The sequence below is a fragment of the Festucalex cinctus genome, chromosome 17, assembly GCF_051991245.1.
Source record: "Festucalex cinctus isolate MCC-2025b chromosome 17, RoL_Fcin_1.0, whole genome shotgun sequence".
NCBI lineage: Eukaryota > Metazoa > Chordata > Actinopteri > Syngnathiformes > Syngnathidae > Festucalex > Festucalex cinctus.
The window spans coordinates 2,195,391-2,208,787 of NC_135427.1; the positions used below are offsets into that span (position 1 = coordinate 2,195,391).

Genomic DNA, 13,397 nt, shown 5'->3' on the forward strand with positions numbered 1-13,397 from the left:
ACATGAAACGAGAGGTTTAAGATCTTATTTTTGTTTTAAGGCCTGTATCGAATAGGGATGTAACGATAATGGCAATATTGTGATATTAAAACTGCCACGATATATCGTCGTCGTCATGTCACGATATTAAAAGCAGGCGCATCTGTTAAAAAAAAAGAAAAAACAAGTCAGGTTGATTTCCATTTGTGCAATTCTAGCACCCTCTGGTTGCTAGTTTTTTTTTAGCGCAGTTTAATTTTCACAAGGCATGTTTTGGCCCTTCTATGTTGAAAATCCATGATAATGGTCAGATGAAGGTGAATGTATAATATGGTTGAGAACTTGGTCAGTATGTGGAGGAACTCAATTTATTCTATTTATTAATTTATCATTTAATTGTATTAATTTTATTTAAAAAATGGTTTCAATGTATTGTAATGCTTGTATTAGTGCCTCTATATATATATATATATATATATATATATATATATATATGATAAATTATATAATTTTGTGTTTTTGTTTTTTTACAACATTCTGACCTTTTGCATCGCCAACCTCCCCATAATATCGTGCTAATTATCATATCGTGATGTTTGGATATCGTTACATCCCTAGCAGGGCTGCACTGGCACCAAAAAAAAAAAAAGAAATAAAAAAAATAAAAAATTAAATAAAAAATGGGCCCTGGCATTTTGACTTAGGCCCACCAACGCGACTCTTGCCTAACATATAGTTCTGCCATTGATGTTTATTGATGATGTATTTTGCTATCTATATTCAAAATGGATTAATGGACTGGTCCTTCCAAATTGTGGGCTAAAATGTAGGGGGAAAAAAATTAAAAAGCACTGAATCGGCCACAAAAGAGGCCGGCCCACCGGGCATCTGCCCTGTATACCAGATGGCCAGTCCAGCCCCGATACCTAGTATCTCATGGATGTTTATACTGTTCAGGACTCATCGAAGCCGTCTCCACGGCAACGAGACCATATGTTTGGCGAGCTGGAGATACTGTGCATAGTTTGGGGCCCGGATGACTTGCATCAGTTCACCGACTCGGCTGAAATGCTGCAGGCTTACATGGTTCGGATTTATCAGTAAACCGATTCTAATTAGCAGACTTGGCTGACTTGACTCGTTTCCATTCCGAGTTGACCGTAATTCATGGAAAATGGGAGCAAGCAAACTTGTATCTTGTCTGGTCATGTACATTCACACCATAGACTGGTCCAGTGAGTTGTTTATCAGCAAACAAAAATGCTGAGTCGTGTTTTGAAAGAAGACTAGCCTGACATGGGCGCACTTTAAAAAGGACAAAAAATGTGTTTTAAAAAAAAAAAAAAAAAAAAAAAAAAGGCAACTTGGAATTTCGGCTTTGGATGAAATGGACAACGAGGTCATTGATGTGTAACATCTTTCTTTCGATCGATTGGTTTGGACTTTAAAAAAAAGCTTTAGAGGAAGTGCTAGTCGCTACAAAACAATAAAATAAAAATAAAAAGTAAAAGTTGTGTCCTCCTGACGCCAGCCTCAGGAGGAATATACATCACTTGACCAGTCTCATACCTCAAACGCGACAACAACAAATAACCCTCATTTTGGTTTAAAATGGAAACAGAGAGGCTACAGATTCTTTTTTTTTCTCCCCCCTCTAAATCAAAATGGCCTGATGTTGGTTTTTCCGTGACGGGGTGTGCATTGATACTTTCAGGCCCGAGCGGCGGGGCCTCCCCTAGGGATCCTCGGCGTCCAGGAACTCCTTCTTGGGCGGGGCCACGCCGCGGTACCAGGAGCAGGATCCGTCGGCGCGCTTGACGCAGGCGTAGTGGTTGGCCTGGCGCCCGTAAACCTGCTTCTCGATCATCAGGTCCGTCCACAGGCACTCCTCGGGGGCCGAGATCTCGCAGGGAAGCGAGGGGCAGCGTACGATCTGCAGCCCCACCACAAAACGGACACTTTTTTTTTTTAATTTTTTTTTTAGCATGCACGAACGAGTCTCACAGAACAGAAGTGTGGCCAATTTTGGTTCAAAGGGATCCAACTCCAAAAGTTCCAGAGTTTAATGAATTGTTGGTGTATGTCCCAGACCTGTCCTGGAGATGACTAAAGCTTTTTTTTTTTTTTTTTTTTTTTTTTTTTTAAATATATTATATATATACACATTATATATTTATTAATATATATTATATATATATATATTATATATTAATTAATATATTTAAAATCAAAATTATAATATTTTTCATTAATCTTCTTTTTGAAATATAATTTATATATTGATTTAGCTTTCTTAACTCATTCACTGCCATTGACGGAAAAAGACGTCAATGATGCATTTTTTGCTGGGCTGGCAGTGAACGTGTTAAGAGATTTTTATTGAAACAAACAAATTACTATTAAATATTTAGTCACTCTAAAATGTATTTAAAAAATTATATTATAAGCCAGGGGTGTCCAAACTTTTTCATTTGAGGGCCACTTACAGAAAATCAGAGGGACGCAACGTTCATTTTTTTTATTTTCGCCAAAATAATATTGTCATATTCAGATTATACTGTTGATCACTATCATATACTGGAATGATTTTTCATTTTTTCATTGTTTTATTGATAAAAGCAAAATTTTTGATTGATCGATCATTTAATATTTAATTTAATATTTATCATTCCAGTTGTACATACACAGTAAATTCTATAAAGTAAATTTTATTCTAAACAGAATCTATTTGGTCCCACTCTAAAAAGTGTCAAATTTACATTTGGAAGTACAGTAAAATATTCAGAGTAAATATTACTCAAAGTATTCTTAGCGTGTACGAGAGAATTGGCTTATTCCATGAAAAAACACTTAAAGATTTTTCTTTCACTCTGAAATTCTAAGTACATTTTACTAGTTTATTTAAAAAAAAACAAAAAAAAAAAAACAAAAAAAAAAAAACGAACGAACCCACGACCTTCAGCTTGGAAGACTAAACTATGATTGTAGTGAAACATTTTTAAAAAGAAGTGCATATGTTAAAAAGCATATCATCAACGCCTATATGTCCAATTTCACATTGGATTTGCTTTTTTTTTTTTTTTTTTTTTTTTTTAACAAAACAAATTACTGACCAATTTAAAGTGGATAGAAATAGAAAATGCAATGTTAATGACAACCATGGTGGGTTTTCTGGACTTCTGAAAAGTGATTTTTTTTTTTTTTTTTTTGGGAGTGATGTGAGGAGTAACAAAAAAAAAAAAAAAAAAAAAAAAAACCTTACCTTGCACTCGCAGCCCATCTGGTAGCGTTGGCTGAGACTCTTCTTCTGGGTGTTGCTCAAGGAGTCCCAGAGCATAATGTAATCACACAGCGTCACGTGCATTTGCCCGCCGGCGTCGGCCTTTCCTGCAAAAAAGGACAAGAGCGGACGACAAATCAACTTTTTTATTTTTTTTTATTTTTTTTTTTAGCTTTTGAAACATCTGCCGAGTTTGCAATATTCTCGTCTGCGGAGCCTGCTGCTCTCATAGGACGACACTCCTTGCAGCTGCAGCGAGGATGAGTCATGCAGCATCAAATAGCAATATTAGGTCTGGAACGGTATACGTGTTTTCATTGTGATATTCTTTCTTCCTTCTTTAGTCAGGGACAGGAAATGTCATCGCCTTGTGCACTGGCCACGTGTACTCAGTAAACAAACACAGTGCAGCTCAGCCTCTGGTGAGCAGACATCACTGCTCGCAACCTTTCAAATGTATTTAAAAAAGCAAACGCCAAAAAAAAAAAAAAAAAGATGAAATTTTAAGAGAAAGGTGTATTTTTGTACTCGTGTTTCATATTTTGGTGTGCTTAATGTGCAAGAACATTGATCAGGGGTGAGCGAATATTGGTCCAGGGTCCACATCCAGACCATTCTTTCACTAGCGTTTTTTAATAAATAATAAAATAAGAAATTGAGTTGAGCATTAGGTAGATGCTTTGTTTTTTTTTAAGTTTTATTCAGTGCAATAAAATAATTTGCTAATTGACTCACTGTAAATAATAAAATAACTACCAGTATCAGTTATTTCTATATTAAATATTTGGTTAATATTGAAATTAGCAAAATGGGAATTTGCAATCATTTTCTTTTTTTATGTTTTTTTTTTTTTTATTCAGTGTAATAACATTTGCTAATTGACTCACTGTAAATAAAATGACGAGTTATTTCTATATTAAATATTTGGTTAATATTGAAATTAGCAATAAGATACAAAATGTGAATTTTTTAATAATTTTTATTTATTTATTTAATTATTTTATTTATTTATTTTTTAATGAATTGACCTGAACTCAAAGATCAAATGCAAGCCTTGAGCATAAAAAGAAATCCAACACAGACTTTAATGACTTACCAATTAGGGCTTCAACTAATGATTATTTTATAAATCAATTAATCCTTTGATTATTTTGGTGATGAGTGGGATTTAAAAAAAATAAATAAATAAAAATAAATTTAATTTTACCCCCTTTAATCAAAAACAGGTCACTTTTTCAAATTGAACAGTGTAGAAAATCTGCAAATGATTCATTTACTGGTTCGGTCATTAACGGAAAAAAAAAAAAAATAATAATAAAAAAAACAAAAATAATTAAAAAAATAATAATAAAAATTAAAAAAATAAAAAAAGAACAGAAAAAAAGTTGATCATTGTTTTTGATGTTTGAGGACAATTGAAATCAGACCAAAAATAATGATCTACTGGCAGTATTATGTGATTCCCTCCACTACAATCAACAAATACACACCGGAGATCAAGTACTCCTTCTTGCCGCTAGCGTCCAGGGTGACGCCGCACACGGCCGACACGGGTGCGGTGAAAATGGTGTCGATGTCCTGATTGGGTCCCTTGAACATCTGCGGTGGGGGGGAGGAAAAATAAAAAATAAAAAATTTGAACATGAAGCTTTGAGGACACATCAAACGCAATAGGCTTGCGACGACCTTGATCTGCTTGACGTCATACTGAATCCTCTTGATGGGGTTCCCATAGATGTCGTTTCCAGAGTCCACCTCGCGCTCGCCGACCACCTTCGCTCGGATCACTGTTCAAGAAAACAGACGGTTTAGTACATTTGTATCCGTTTCCGTTTTGCAGCAATTAGCATTAGAATTCACATTCCTGGTGAAAACACTTGACAAAAAGGGCTTGTTGCAACATGGCCCTGGCTGATCTCTTATACTCTGCTGCCACCTTATGGCCGTTTTTTGTAATAACTACCATTACTTTAAGCCACATATTCACATCAGGAGCCGCATCAAAGCCTTTGGTATGCTCTTTCATAAAAACGTGTAAACACGGTTTTGGGAGGGGTGGATACAGTATTTAAAAACGTTTTTACACGTTTTTGGGATTGAACGAGTTAATCATGAAAATCATGCTGTGGGATTTTTAACATTGCATTATGACTGACGCTTCCTGCTTCCAGACATGACCAGCTGAACTGGAGATGCTATGATGACTAAAAAAGGTTTTTCATTCTACTCTATTTAAAGAACCTGAAAGCTGATACGAACACAGTGTGCGCGTGTTTGACGACGTCCCGCTTCAACTATGCTTACGACATTAAATTCTCAATGGAAAATGTGAGCAAGAGAGTCAAGGAAAAACAATCAGAAGTGGATGAAATACACAGAGACATTCACTGAGCCACACTCAAGTTTGTTAACATCACACTCACTACGCTGCCCCACATGAGAAAGAAAGGACAACTACTCTGTATTATATATAAAACAAAACAGCAGCGTAAGCAAGGGTTCAAATTACATCCATTGATGTCATTTTTACAACACTGTGAAGTGCTTTCATGTGAACTTTCCGCAAGCTCCTTCAAGCATTTTGTACAGGTTGAATAATGCTCAACTTTATATACTTGGAACCGTCAGCGTTTTCAGTCCCACTCCGCAAATATTCAGCACACGAGTGTGGTTGTACCTGGCTGGCGCTCCGGCCTGCATTCCTCTCCGTTTTTTTTCCCCCCCTCCTGCTCTCACTTCCTGACCTCATTTTGAGTTGCATTCTAACGAGCAGAGGATCGACGACGGGGGTGCTAAGATGACAGGAAGTTGCTGTTAAAATTAGCAGTGTCGGCAAGATACACAAGATAAATGTAGTAGCCCAGCACGTGTAAAGTTTAAGATGAAGCACCTGAACACAACCCCCCAAAACTAATAAGTAGTTGAATGGTATAATCAACCAAGCCATGTAAAAAAATGTCTCAAGGATCCATATCCAAAATTGAAAAGGAAGTCAGACATTTTGGCGTGAAGCAGCCATTTTGGGGCTCATACTCGGATGAACGTCGACAACGGGATTCACACAAATGAGTTCTAATCAGGTACACTAGATGAATTGGCCACGCTAAATTGCGAACCACAGAGGATGAAGATGACTACTTGAACTGTAGAAGATCTAAATCGACACAATCATGGTAGACAAACCGTACAAGATGTCAGACACATAAGATGACAATGTGATCCATAGAAGCAAACCACAGGCAGCAATTGTAGAAGAAGACAACAGAATCCAACAAAGATTTTGCAAACTAGAAGACTAACTGTAGAAGAGAGCAACGCAAATCGTAGAAGACTATACGAACTGTAGAAACCGAAGACTGAAGAAGCTAAAGAACTGCACAAACAGAAGATGTGAAACAGAAGACACCAATGTAGAAGAGGATGATACAAAGCACAGATAAGTGGGCAAAACAATGTGAAGTAGAAGACGCAAACTGAGGCACAGGACGATGCAACGTCGTGAACGGAGAGACTGTAAAATGTAGAAGACGCAAACTAATGAAGAGTAACTATGCCAGGTAGAAAGTCTCCGCAAAACGTAAATTCCAGAATTAGGTTGAGAATAGTATGACGCCAACTGTAGAAAACCCAATATAGAGGACACAAACAGTATAAGATGTGACTCAATAGACAATGAAGAACCCATAGAAGAACCACAGAAGATGAACGTTGTAGAACACGAACTGAACCGTGGAAGAAAAAGATGATGGGAACGGCAGAAGACATCACAAACCATCAAAAACAAGTCATAGAAGACGAAGCAAGAGTCATACGTAGAAAAGACAAGAATTTAGAGGGACTTTGGACAGACCTAGTCACAGTGGAGTCTACAGACTGCAGATCAAACACCACAAGGTCATGTGATCTGCGCCACACCGCCAATCCAACAGCAAACCACCGAGTGACCCACATTTCGCTTGTTAGCGTTCTCAGGATGCGGCGGAATGACTCAGATTTTGATTTTGGACAACTTTTCCATGCACAAAGTCCCCCGCCACCCCACTGCACCACAGCCCCCTCCTCCAATCAGCCCACCACCACCACCATGACGACCCTCTTCCTTTTCCACATGTTGAGCCAATTACATCAGGCTGCGCTAAAGCTAAAACGTCAGCTGTAATTTCTGTCATGTCAGCTGTATGCCATCTGCAATGCTAATGTACAACAGCAGCGTGTTAACAAACCCCTTTATTTTGAAATACACCATCCTGGTATGGACTTCCTCCTTTACTACTTACGCTCACCTAAAGTTAAATGGTGAAACTTAAAAGTTCCTCTTTGTGAAAGGTGGATGTTGCATCATTTCAGACATCAGTAGAATTAGCCTTTACTTCAGCATGTTTGACTTCCCCGCGTCTTCAAGTTATTTCTCTGCCCTGCGAGGCAGTTTATAGTATCTTTTGTACATTTGTTTGACTTCCTGTTCCTGCCAATTAATTTCACTATACTTTGAGGAACGATTATAGTAAGAGTGAGATTAAGCTAATAGGAGTAACTGTTTAGTAGTCTTTAGTGTACATTTGTTTGTTTATAGATAAACATGTTTCGTAGTTCTACTTTGAGGACTTAGTATAGTAAGAGTGAGATTAAGCTAATAGGAGTAACTTTTGTAGTATTTAGTGTACATTTGTTTGTTTATAAACAAACATGTTTCGTAGTTCTTTCAGTGTCCTGAGTGAACATTTTCCGCCATGTCTCCCTGTTTATTTAGCCGGCTAATGAGCATTAAATTTAAATGTTAAGCAGTCAGTCAATAGCCCAGCTAGGCAGTGTTTCAACGTATTTGTCTTTGTTACTTCGCTGCCAGCCTCTCATGCCGTCACAGCAGCATCTAAAGTGTGCTTGGTCACTTCTTCACCGCCTGGACTAAAGACGACCGATTAGCTTAGCGCTAGCTAGCTACCATTGGCCAGGGTACTGTGAGAGATCCTGGGAGTTGAAAAAAAGTTATTTTTAACTAAAAATGTCCAGCCTGAGTTGCAATTGGAACAGCATAGTAAGCATTACTGGCATTTTTTATGTCTACAATTGGACATAAGGCCACAAATGCTCGAGTCCCCCTAATTCTGCCTAGCAACAAGCAGCCGCGTAACCACAAGAGAATTGTTGCTGTGCTAACTAGCAAGTTAAAACCGTATTGTCGCCGATGTTTGCGGCGAGAGCATGACACTGCATGACCGCTGCGGCTTGCGGCCCGCCATGCAGAATCAATGAGCATCAAAACAGCTTGTCATACACGCAAGTTATTTACAGTATGGAAGCCATTTCCACTACATAAACACCCATTGTCGCACCGCATCATTTTGACGACGTCGATTGCAGGAAGCACACACAGACGGCTTAAAAACAAAAATGCTCTCAACGACTGTGCCGCTGGGTCACGCGTAAACCAAAAACCACATTTTAGACTTCCTGTAATGGACTGTTGACTCACGAAAGGTCTAAAAAACACACCGGCTCACCAAACACAGACATCCTGTTTCTCAAGGAATGGAATCAAAGGAGCATAAGACGTTTATTTGTTGGGATGATTTTTTCCCCCCTAAATATATTTTTCGTAGCTTCCACATCCCCGCTTGACATGCACTGCTTACACTAATAACATGGCTGTGACCAGAGGCTAGTTTACAAAATAACGGTCAGTTTTGCCAAATTAGTGATTTGGTTGCTGTATTTAGCAACCAACCCCAAACAGTGACTATTTTTCAAAAGTGTGCTTAAAATTAGGGATGCACGATAATGCTATTTTCAACAGATACTGATAAAGCAAAAATTTTGAAAGTGCGGATGTCGATAACCGAATTTGGAAAGTGCCGATGGTGATGTCGATAATCAATAAGGTAAGCCAATAATTGTTTGCAAAATTAACTACAATACAAATATACCGTGGAGTTTACTATTAGTCTAACATGTACAAATGCATTGAAACGTGTAAAGTTTATACAATGTTTCAATTTATGTAAAGCAGCATGAAGCTGAATTTGATTGATATGAGCTACAACCACAACAGATGGACCAACGTGGCATGTCGATTATCGGCCGATTTCTTTATTATCTGGTTTATCTGACGTCAAATAGTTTGATAATTGCCGCTAATTATCGGCCGATTTCTTTATTATCTAGTTTATCTGTATGAAATCAAATTGGTTAATAATTGCCGATAGTTTTCAGCAAATGTCTATGATCCGGTTTATCTGTAATGAGTCAAATTGGTTGATAATTGCCGATAATTATCGGCCGATTTCTTTATTATCTGGTTTATCTGTTTGACATCAAACAGTTCGATAATAGCCGATAATTATCGGCCGATTTCTTTATTATCTAGTTCATCTGTATGGAATCAAATTGGTTGATAATTGCCGATAATTTTCAGCAAATGTCTTTTTAATCTGGTTTATCTGTAATGAGTCAACTTGGTCGATAATTATCGGACGATTTCTTTATTTAGTTTAGCTGTATGAAATCAAATTGGTTGATAATTGCCGATAATTATCAGCCGATTTCTTTATGATCTAGTTTATTGTATGAAATCAAATTGGTTAATAATTACCGATAGTTTTGAGCAAATATCTTTATGATCTGGTTTATCTGTAATGAGTCAAATTGGTTGATAATTGCTGATTAATTATCGGCGGATTTCTTTATTGTCGGGTTTATCTGTATGAAATCAAATTGGTTGATAATTGCTGATAATTTTTGGCAAATTTCTTCATCTGGTTTATCTGTACGACGTCAAATTGGTCGATAATTGCCGATAATTATCAGCCACCGATCTTATTGTACATCCCTACTTTAAAATCTATTTTATTTCGAAGTCATATTGCCCAGGACACATCAAAGTCTGCGTAAAAACACCTAAAACGTTCCCACTCGTCATATGAAATTCACTACAGAGTCAATAGACATAACACAAACAAAAACAATGACAAGCAAGTGCAACTTCTCACACCAATTTTCTCACACATTGCTAATTTTATTGCTTCCCTCTCGCTTGAAAACACACCCAGGATGTCATCCAGATGTCACCCGAGCCGCAGCGTTCACTTCCAGCGTTACCGATGTTTTTTTTGGCATGTTTTGAAGTGCTCGTCCCTTTTATGAAGCATTCCTGTAATTCCGAAACTCGCACCACCCCTCCTCACAAAAAGGAGTGGAAATCAAAGTAAAAGGACAAACTGGACACTAGAGAGGAAAGTTTGCGGTGTGGTTGAGATTCGATTTCTTCTCAAACGCTCCCGCCTCCCCCCCCCCAACCCTGAAGTGAGACCGACCCTTTCCACACTGCTTCTCTCTTTTTCCCTGCGCGGTGCCACGTTGTCCCGGCCGAGCCCCGTCGGCATCCCGAAGGCCCCGTTTCGTTCCCAGACTGCGCGTTTAAACACACTTACAGAAAACTAAGAAAACAGACAGGAAAAAAAATGCGATTATGAATGTGTCGCCAATGCAAGTACAGACAGAGTGTAAAAATGCGCTTTAGTGGGGACTTGACTCAACTTGCTTGATCTTTGCTACAGAAATTTAGGACTTGCTTGAAGATATTAGCGACTTATGTTTACACCACACTTGTTGGTAGAATTTTATAAAGTCGTCGTAGTGAATAAGAATGAAAGTTAAAGTGTTTAAGCAACTAATTGAAGCAGATAACTACATTGGCTTTCATATTAAGTCGTGATTTATTTTCAAGGGAAGCTTATACTATAAAGCCAAAAAGATTATACAAAATCGTTATTGTTGGATTCCCACATATGTTATTGTGATTTGTATTCTCCACACTTTTTTTTGCCACGTAATAACTCCCACTTAATACTTCCAATTAGGGCTGCACGATATTGGAAAAACATGCGATATACTTGCTGAACATAGCGATATCGATATTATTGCGATATTTAACATGTACCTAAAGAAATGTCATTTTTATTACCTAATGAAAGAAAAACATTTTTCATGTGGCAAAATAAGCAACCTTAATGTAATCTTAGTTAATTAATTGTAATTATGTCTTGATAATTTTCAACTATTGAATGGCGATGCACATTTTAGTTGGCGTCTGACTGGTCAAATTCATATAAAAAGCGTAAAATTCCATATAAAACTTATTGCGTGCCTTTGCGATATGCATATTGCATGGGCCAATATCGCGATATCGATATTTTTTCGATATATTGTGTAGCCCTACTTCCAATTTACATTGTTCAAATTTCAACTAGCTACAAAAATTCACGTCTCTCAGGATATATATTTGATTCCACATTACTTACAATATTTGTACAATTCACATTTAATATCAACTTTTCCCCATTCATCGTCAATGGGACAGACATTGAACTTTTTCTAGGTATCACTTTCCATGCCCACTTTATAACTCAGAATTTTGGCACAGTTGGTAAAGTGCATTGTCAAACCAGTAGGTTATAATTTATCTCTCACTTAACTTCATAAGCATTCCACATGCATTCAAATCTTAGCGTTTATCAGCATTTATTAGCATTCCCGCGCAATTTCTCCGGAAATTGCACTTAGTCTAGTTCAGATTATTCATTCATTCATATTCCCAAAGCATTTCATGCTCAGCATGCGGTTTCCTTGGCAACCTGAGGGTCACATTGGGACTGCGAAACACTCATGTATACACTTTAATGTCTCAACTGAATCTGTATGTAATGAATAGACAGCAAAGCATAAATGCTCCCCATCCAACCTGAAAAAATTCCAAGGTGTCCTTGATTCTTCAAGGAAAACTGCAAAAAAAAAAAAGAAAAAAAAGAAAAGAAAAAAAAAGTGGTTTTCACATTTTTTTTATAGCTCATTCTGTAGCTCCCTAAAATGTCACAAGATGGCACCAAGGCGCTGTCTAAGAGAAAAGTAGTAATTGGTGTCAAGGAAGTATAAAGAAGTTTAAGATATTAGTATGAGCAAATATAAACATTGAATTACTGGCTGTTTTTCATGATATTTACTGGTAGTTTGATTATATTTTTGTACATGCAGTTGTCATGTCATCAGTTTTTTAATTTAATATGAATGTGGTGCTCTAAAAGTTATGTTTAAATATACAACAAAACTCTTTTTGTGTTTTTAACATGACATTTTCTTTAATCATTCTAAAAGTAGGTCACGACTTGATGACAGCAGATGAGAACCACTGCACGACACTACAGTAACTAAAATCTAGCCAAGGTTAAATAAACATCCTAAATCAAGACAAAATATTTTTGTTCTTTTGTCTGATGAGATATTTCTTCAGACCAGACAGTTTTTGTGTTAAGGGCAATTCTCTTGTGTTCAACACTGTCGCCCCTCTTAAAATATTTTCAAAGTATTATGACTATAATTTCATGAGTGCAAGTAGTACAAATACAGATGTTTCTTAGATGCTTTTTTTTGGGGTAAATGAAAACCTTACCAAGCCGAATTTACTGTTTGATTGTGAGGTCTTTCTACATAAATTGATTGATTGATTTCTCATACAATTAGAGCAATTAAGGACCCGTTAAACCCAGTTTTTGCAGTGTCTGTTGTGCTCTAGAAGGGGCTCTGCAGGAGGGTGCTGCTTTTAAAAATCAGCATGCAAACCGAGTCGTGGCCTTGAACAGCACACAACACCACTAGAACGCTAAACAGATTGATGATTCGGGTGCTAGTTGGTGTGGCATGTGGAACAGACGACAACAACAACAGTGTCTGGGCATGTGTGGGCGGTGTACTTACCCACGTCGGCGTTGCAGAAAGCCTGTTGCGGGTGCACCGGGGCGCAGCTGCACGCCTCGGCCAGCTCCTCCGCCCGCCACACGAGCAGCAGTGCCAGCGTGCACAGGACGCCGTTCACGCTCAGCGACATTGTTGACGCAGACAAGGCGACTCTTGGGGTTTTCTCTTTTTTTTTCTGCAGTGTTGGCGGTGAAGACGCCAACGAGAAGTGACTGTCGTTTTGTCTGTAAGGATATCTTTTTTTTTTTTTTTTTTAAATGAGCGAGTCAAGACGTCAACGACAAGACGAACGAACGGTTGGCGTAAGTCACAAAGGTAAAGTCAGGTTGTGTCGCATTCAGAGCCGAGTTCGTTTGGTCGAGCCGTTCAAGGACTCTTGTTGTCGTCCGTT

At 37.8% G+C, this 13,397-nt stretch overlaps 1 protein-coding gene across 1 annotated transcript; it reads right to left on the minus strand.

Annotated features, from left to right (window-relative positions):
* Positions 1–515: 515 nt before the first annotated feature.
* LOC144004831 (metalloproteinase inhibitor 2-like) lies at positions 516–13,397 on the minus strand. The gene is made up of 5 exons (XM_077502424.1): positions 13,007–13,397; positions 4,946–5,046; positions 4,750–4,858; positions 3,242–3,366; positions 516–1,912 (listed from the first exon to the last, which is right to left on the minus strand). Exons 1-5 carry the CDS (start codon positions 13,134–13,136, stop codon positions 1,715–1,717), a joined length of 663 nt encoding a protein of 220 aa, XP_077358550.1. The 5' UTR covers positions 13,137–13,397; the 3' UTR covers positions 516–1,714.

Excerpts from the sequence above, each read along its gene's own strand:
- LOC144004831 (XM_077502424.1), bottom strand. The coding sequence starts at position 13,136 with ATGTCGCTGAGCGTGAACGGCGTCCTGTGCACGCTGGCACTGCTGCTC. Across the intron at positions 5,047-13,006 it reads TTTCTGCAACGCCGACGTGG|TGATCCGAGCGAAGGTGGTC; the intron begins GTAAGTACACCG and ends TTTCTTGAACAG. Across the intron at positions 3,367-4,749 it reads GAAGGAGTACTTGATCTCCG|GAAAGGCCGACGCCGGCGGG; the intron begins GTGTGTATTTGT and ends CCTTTTTTGCAG.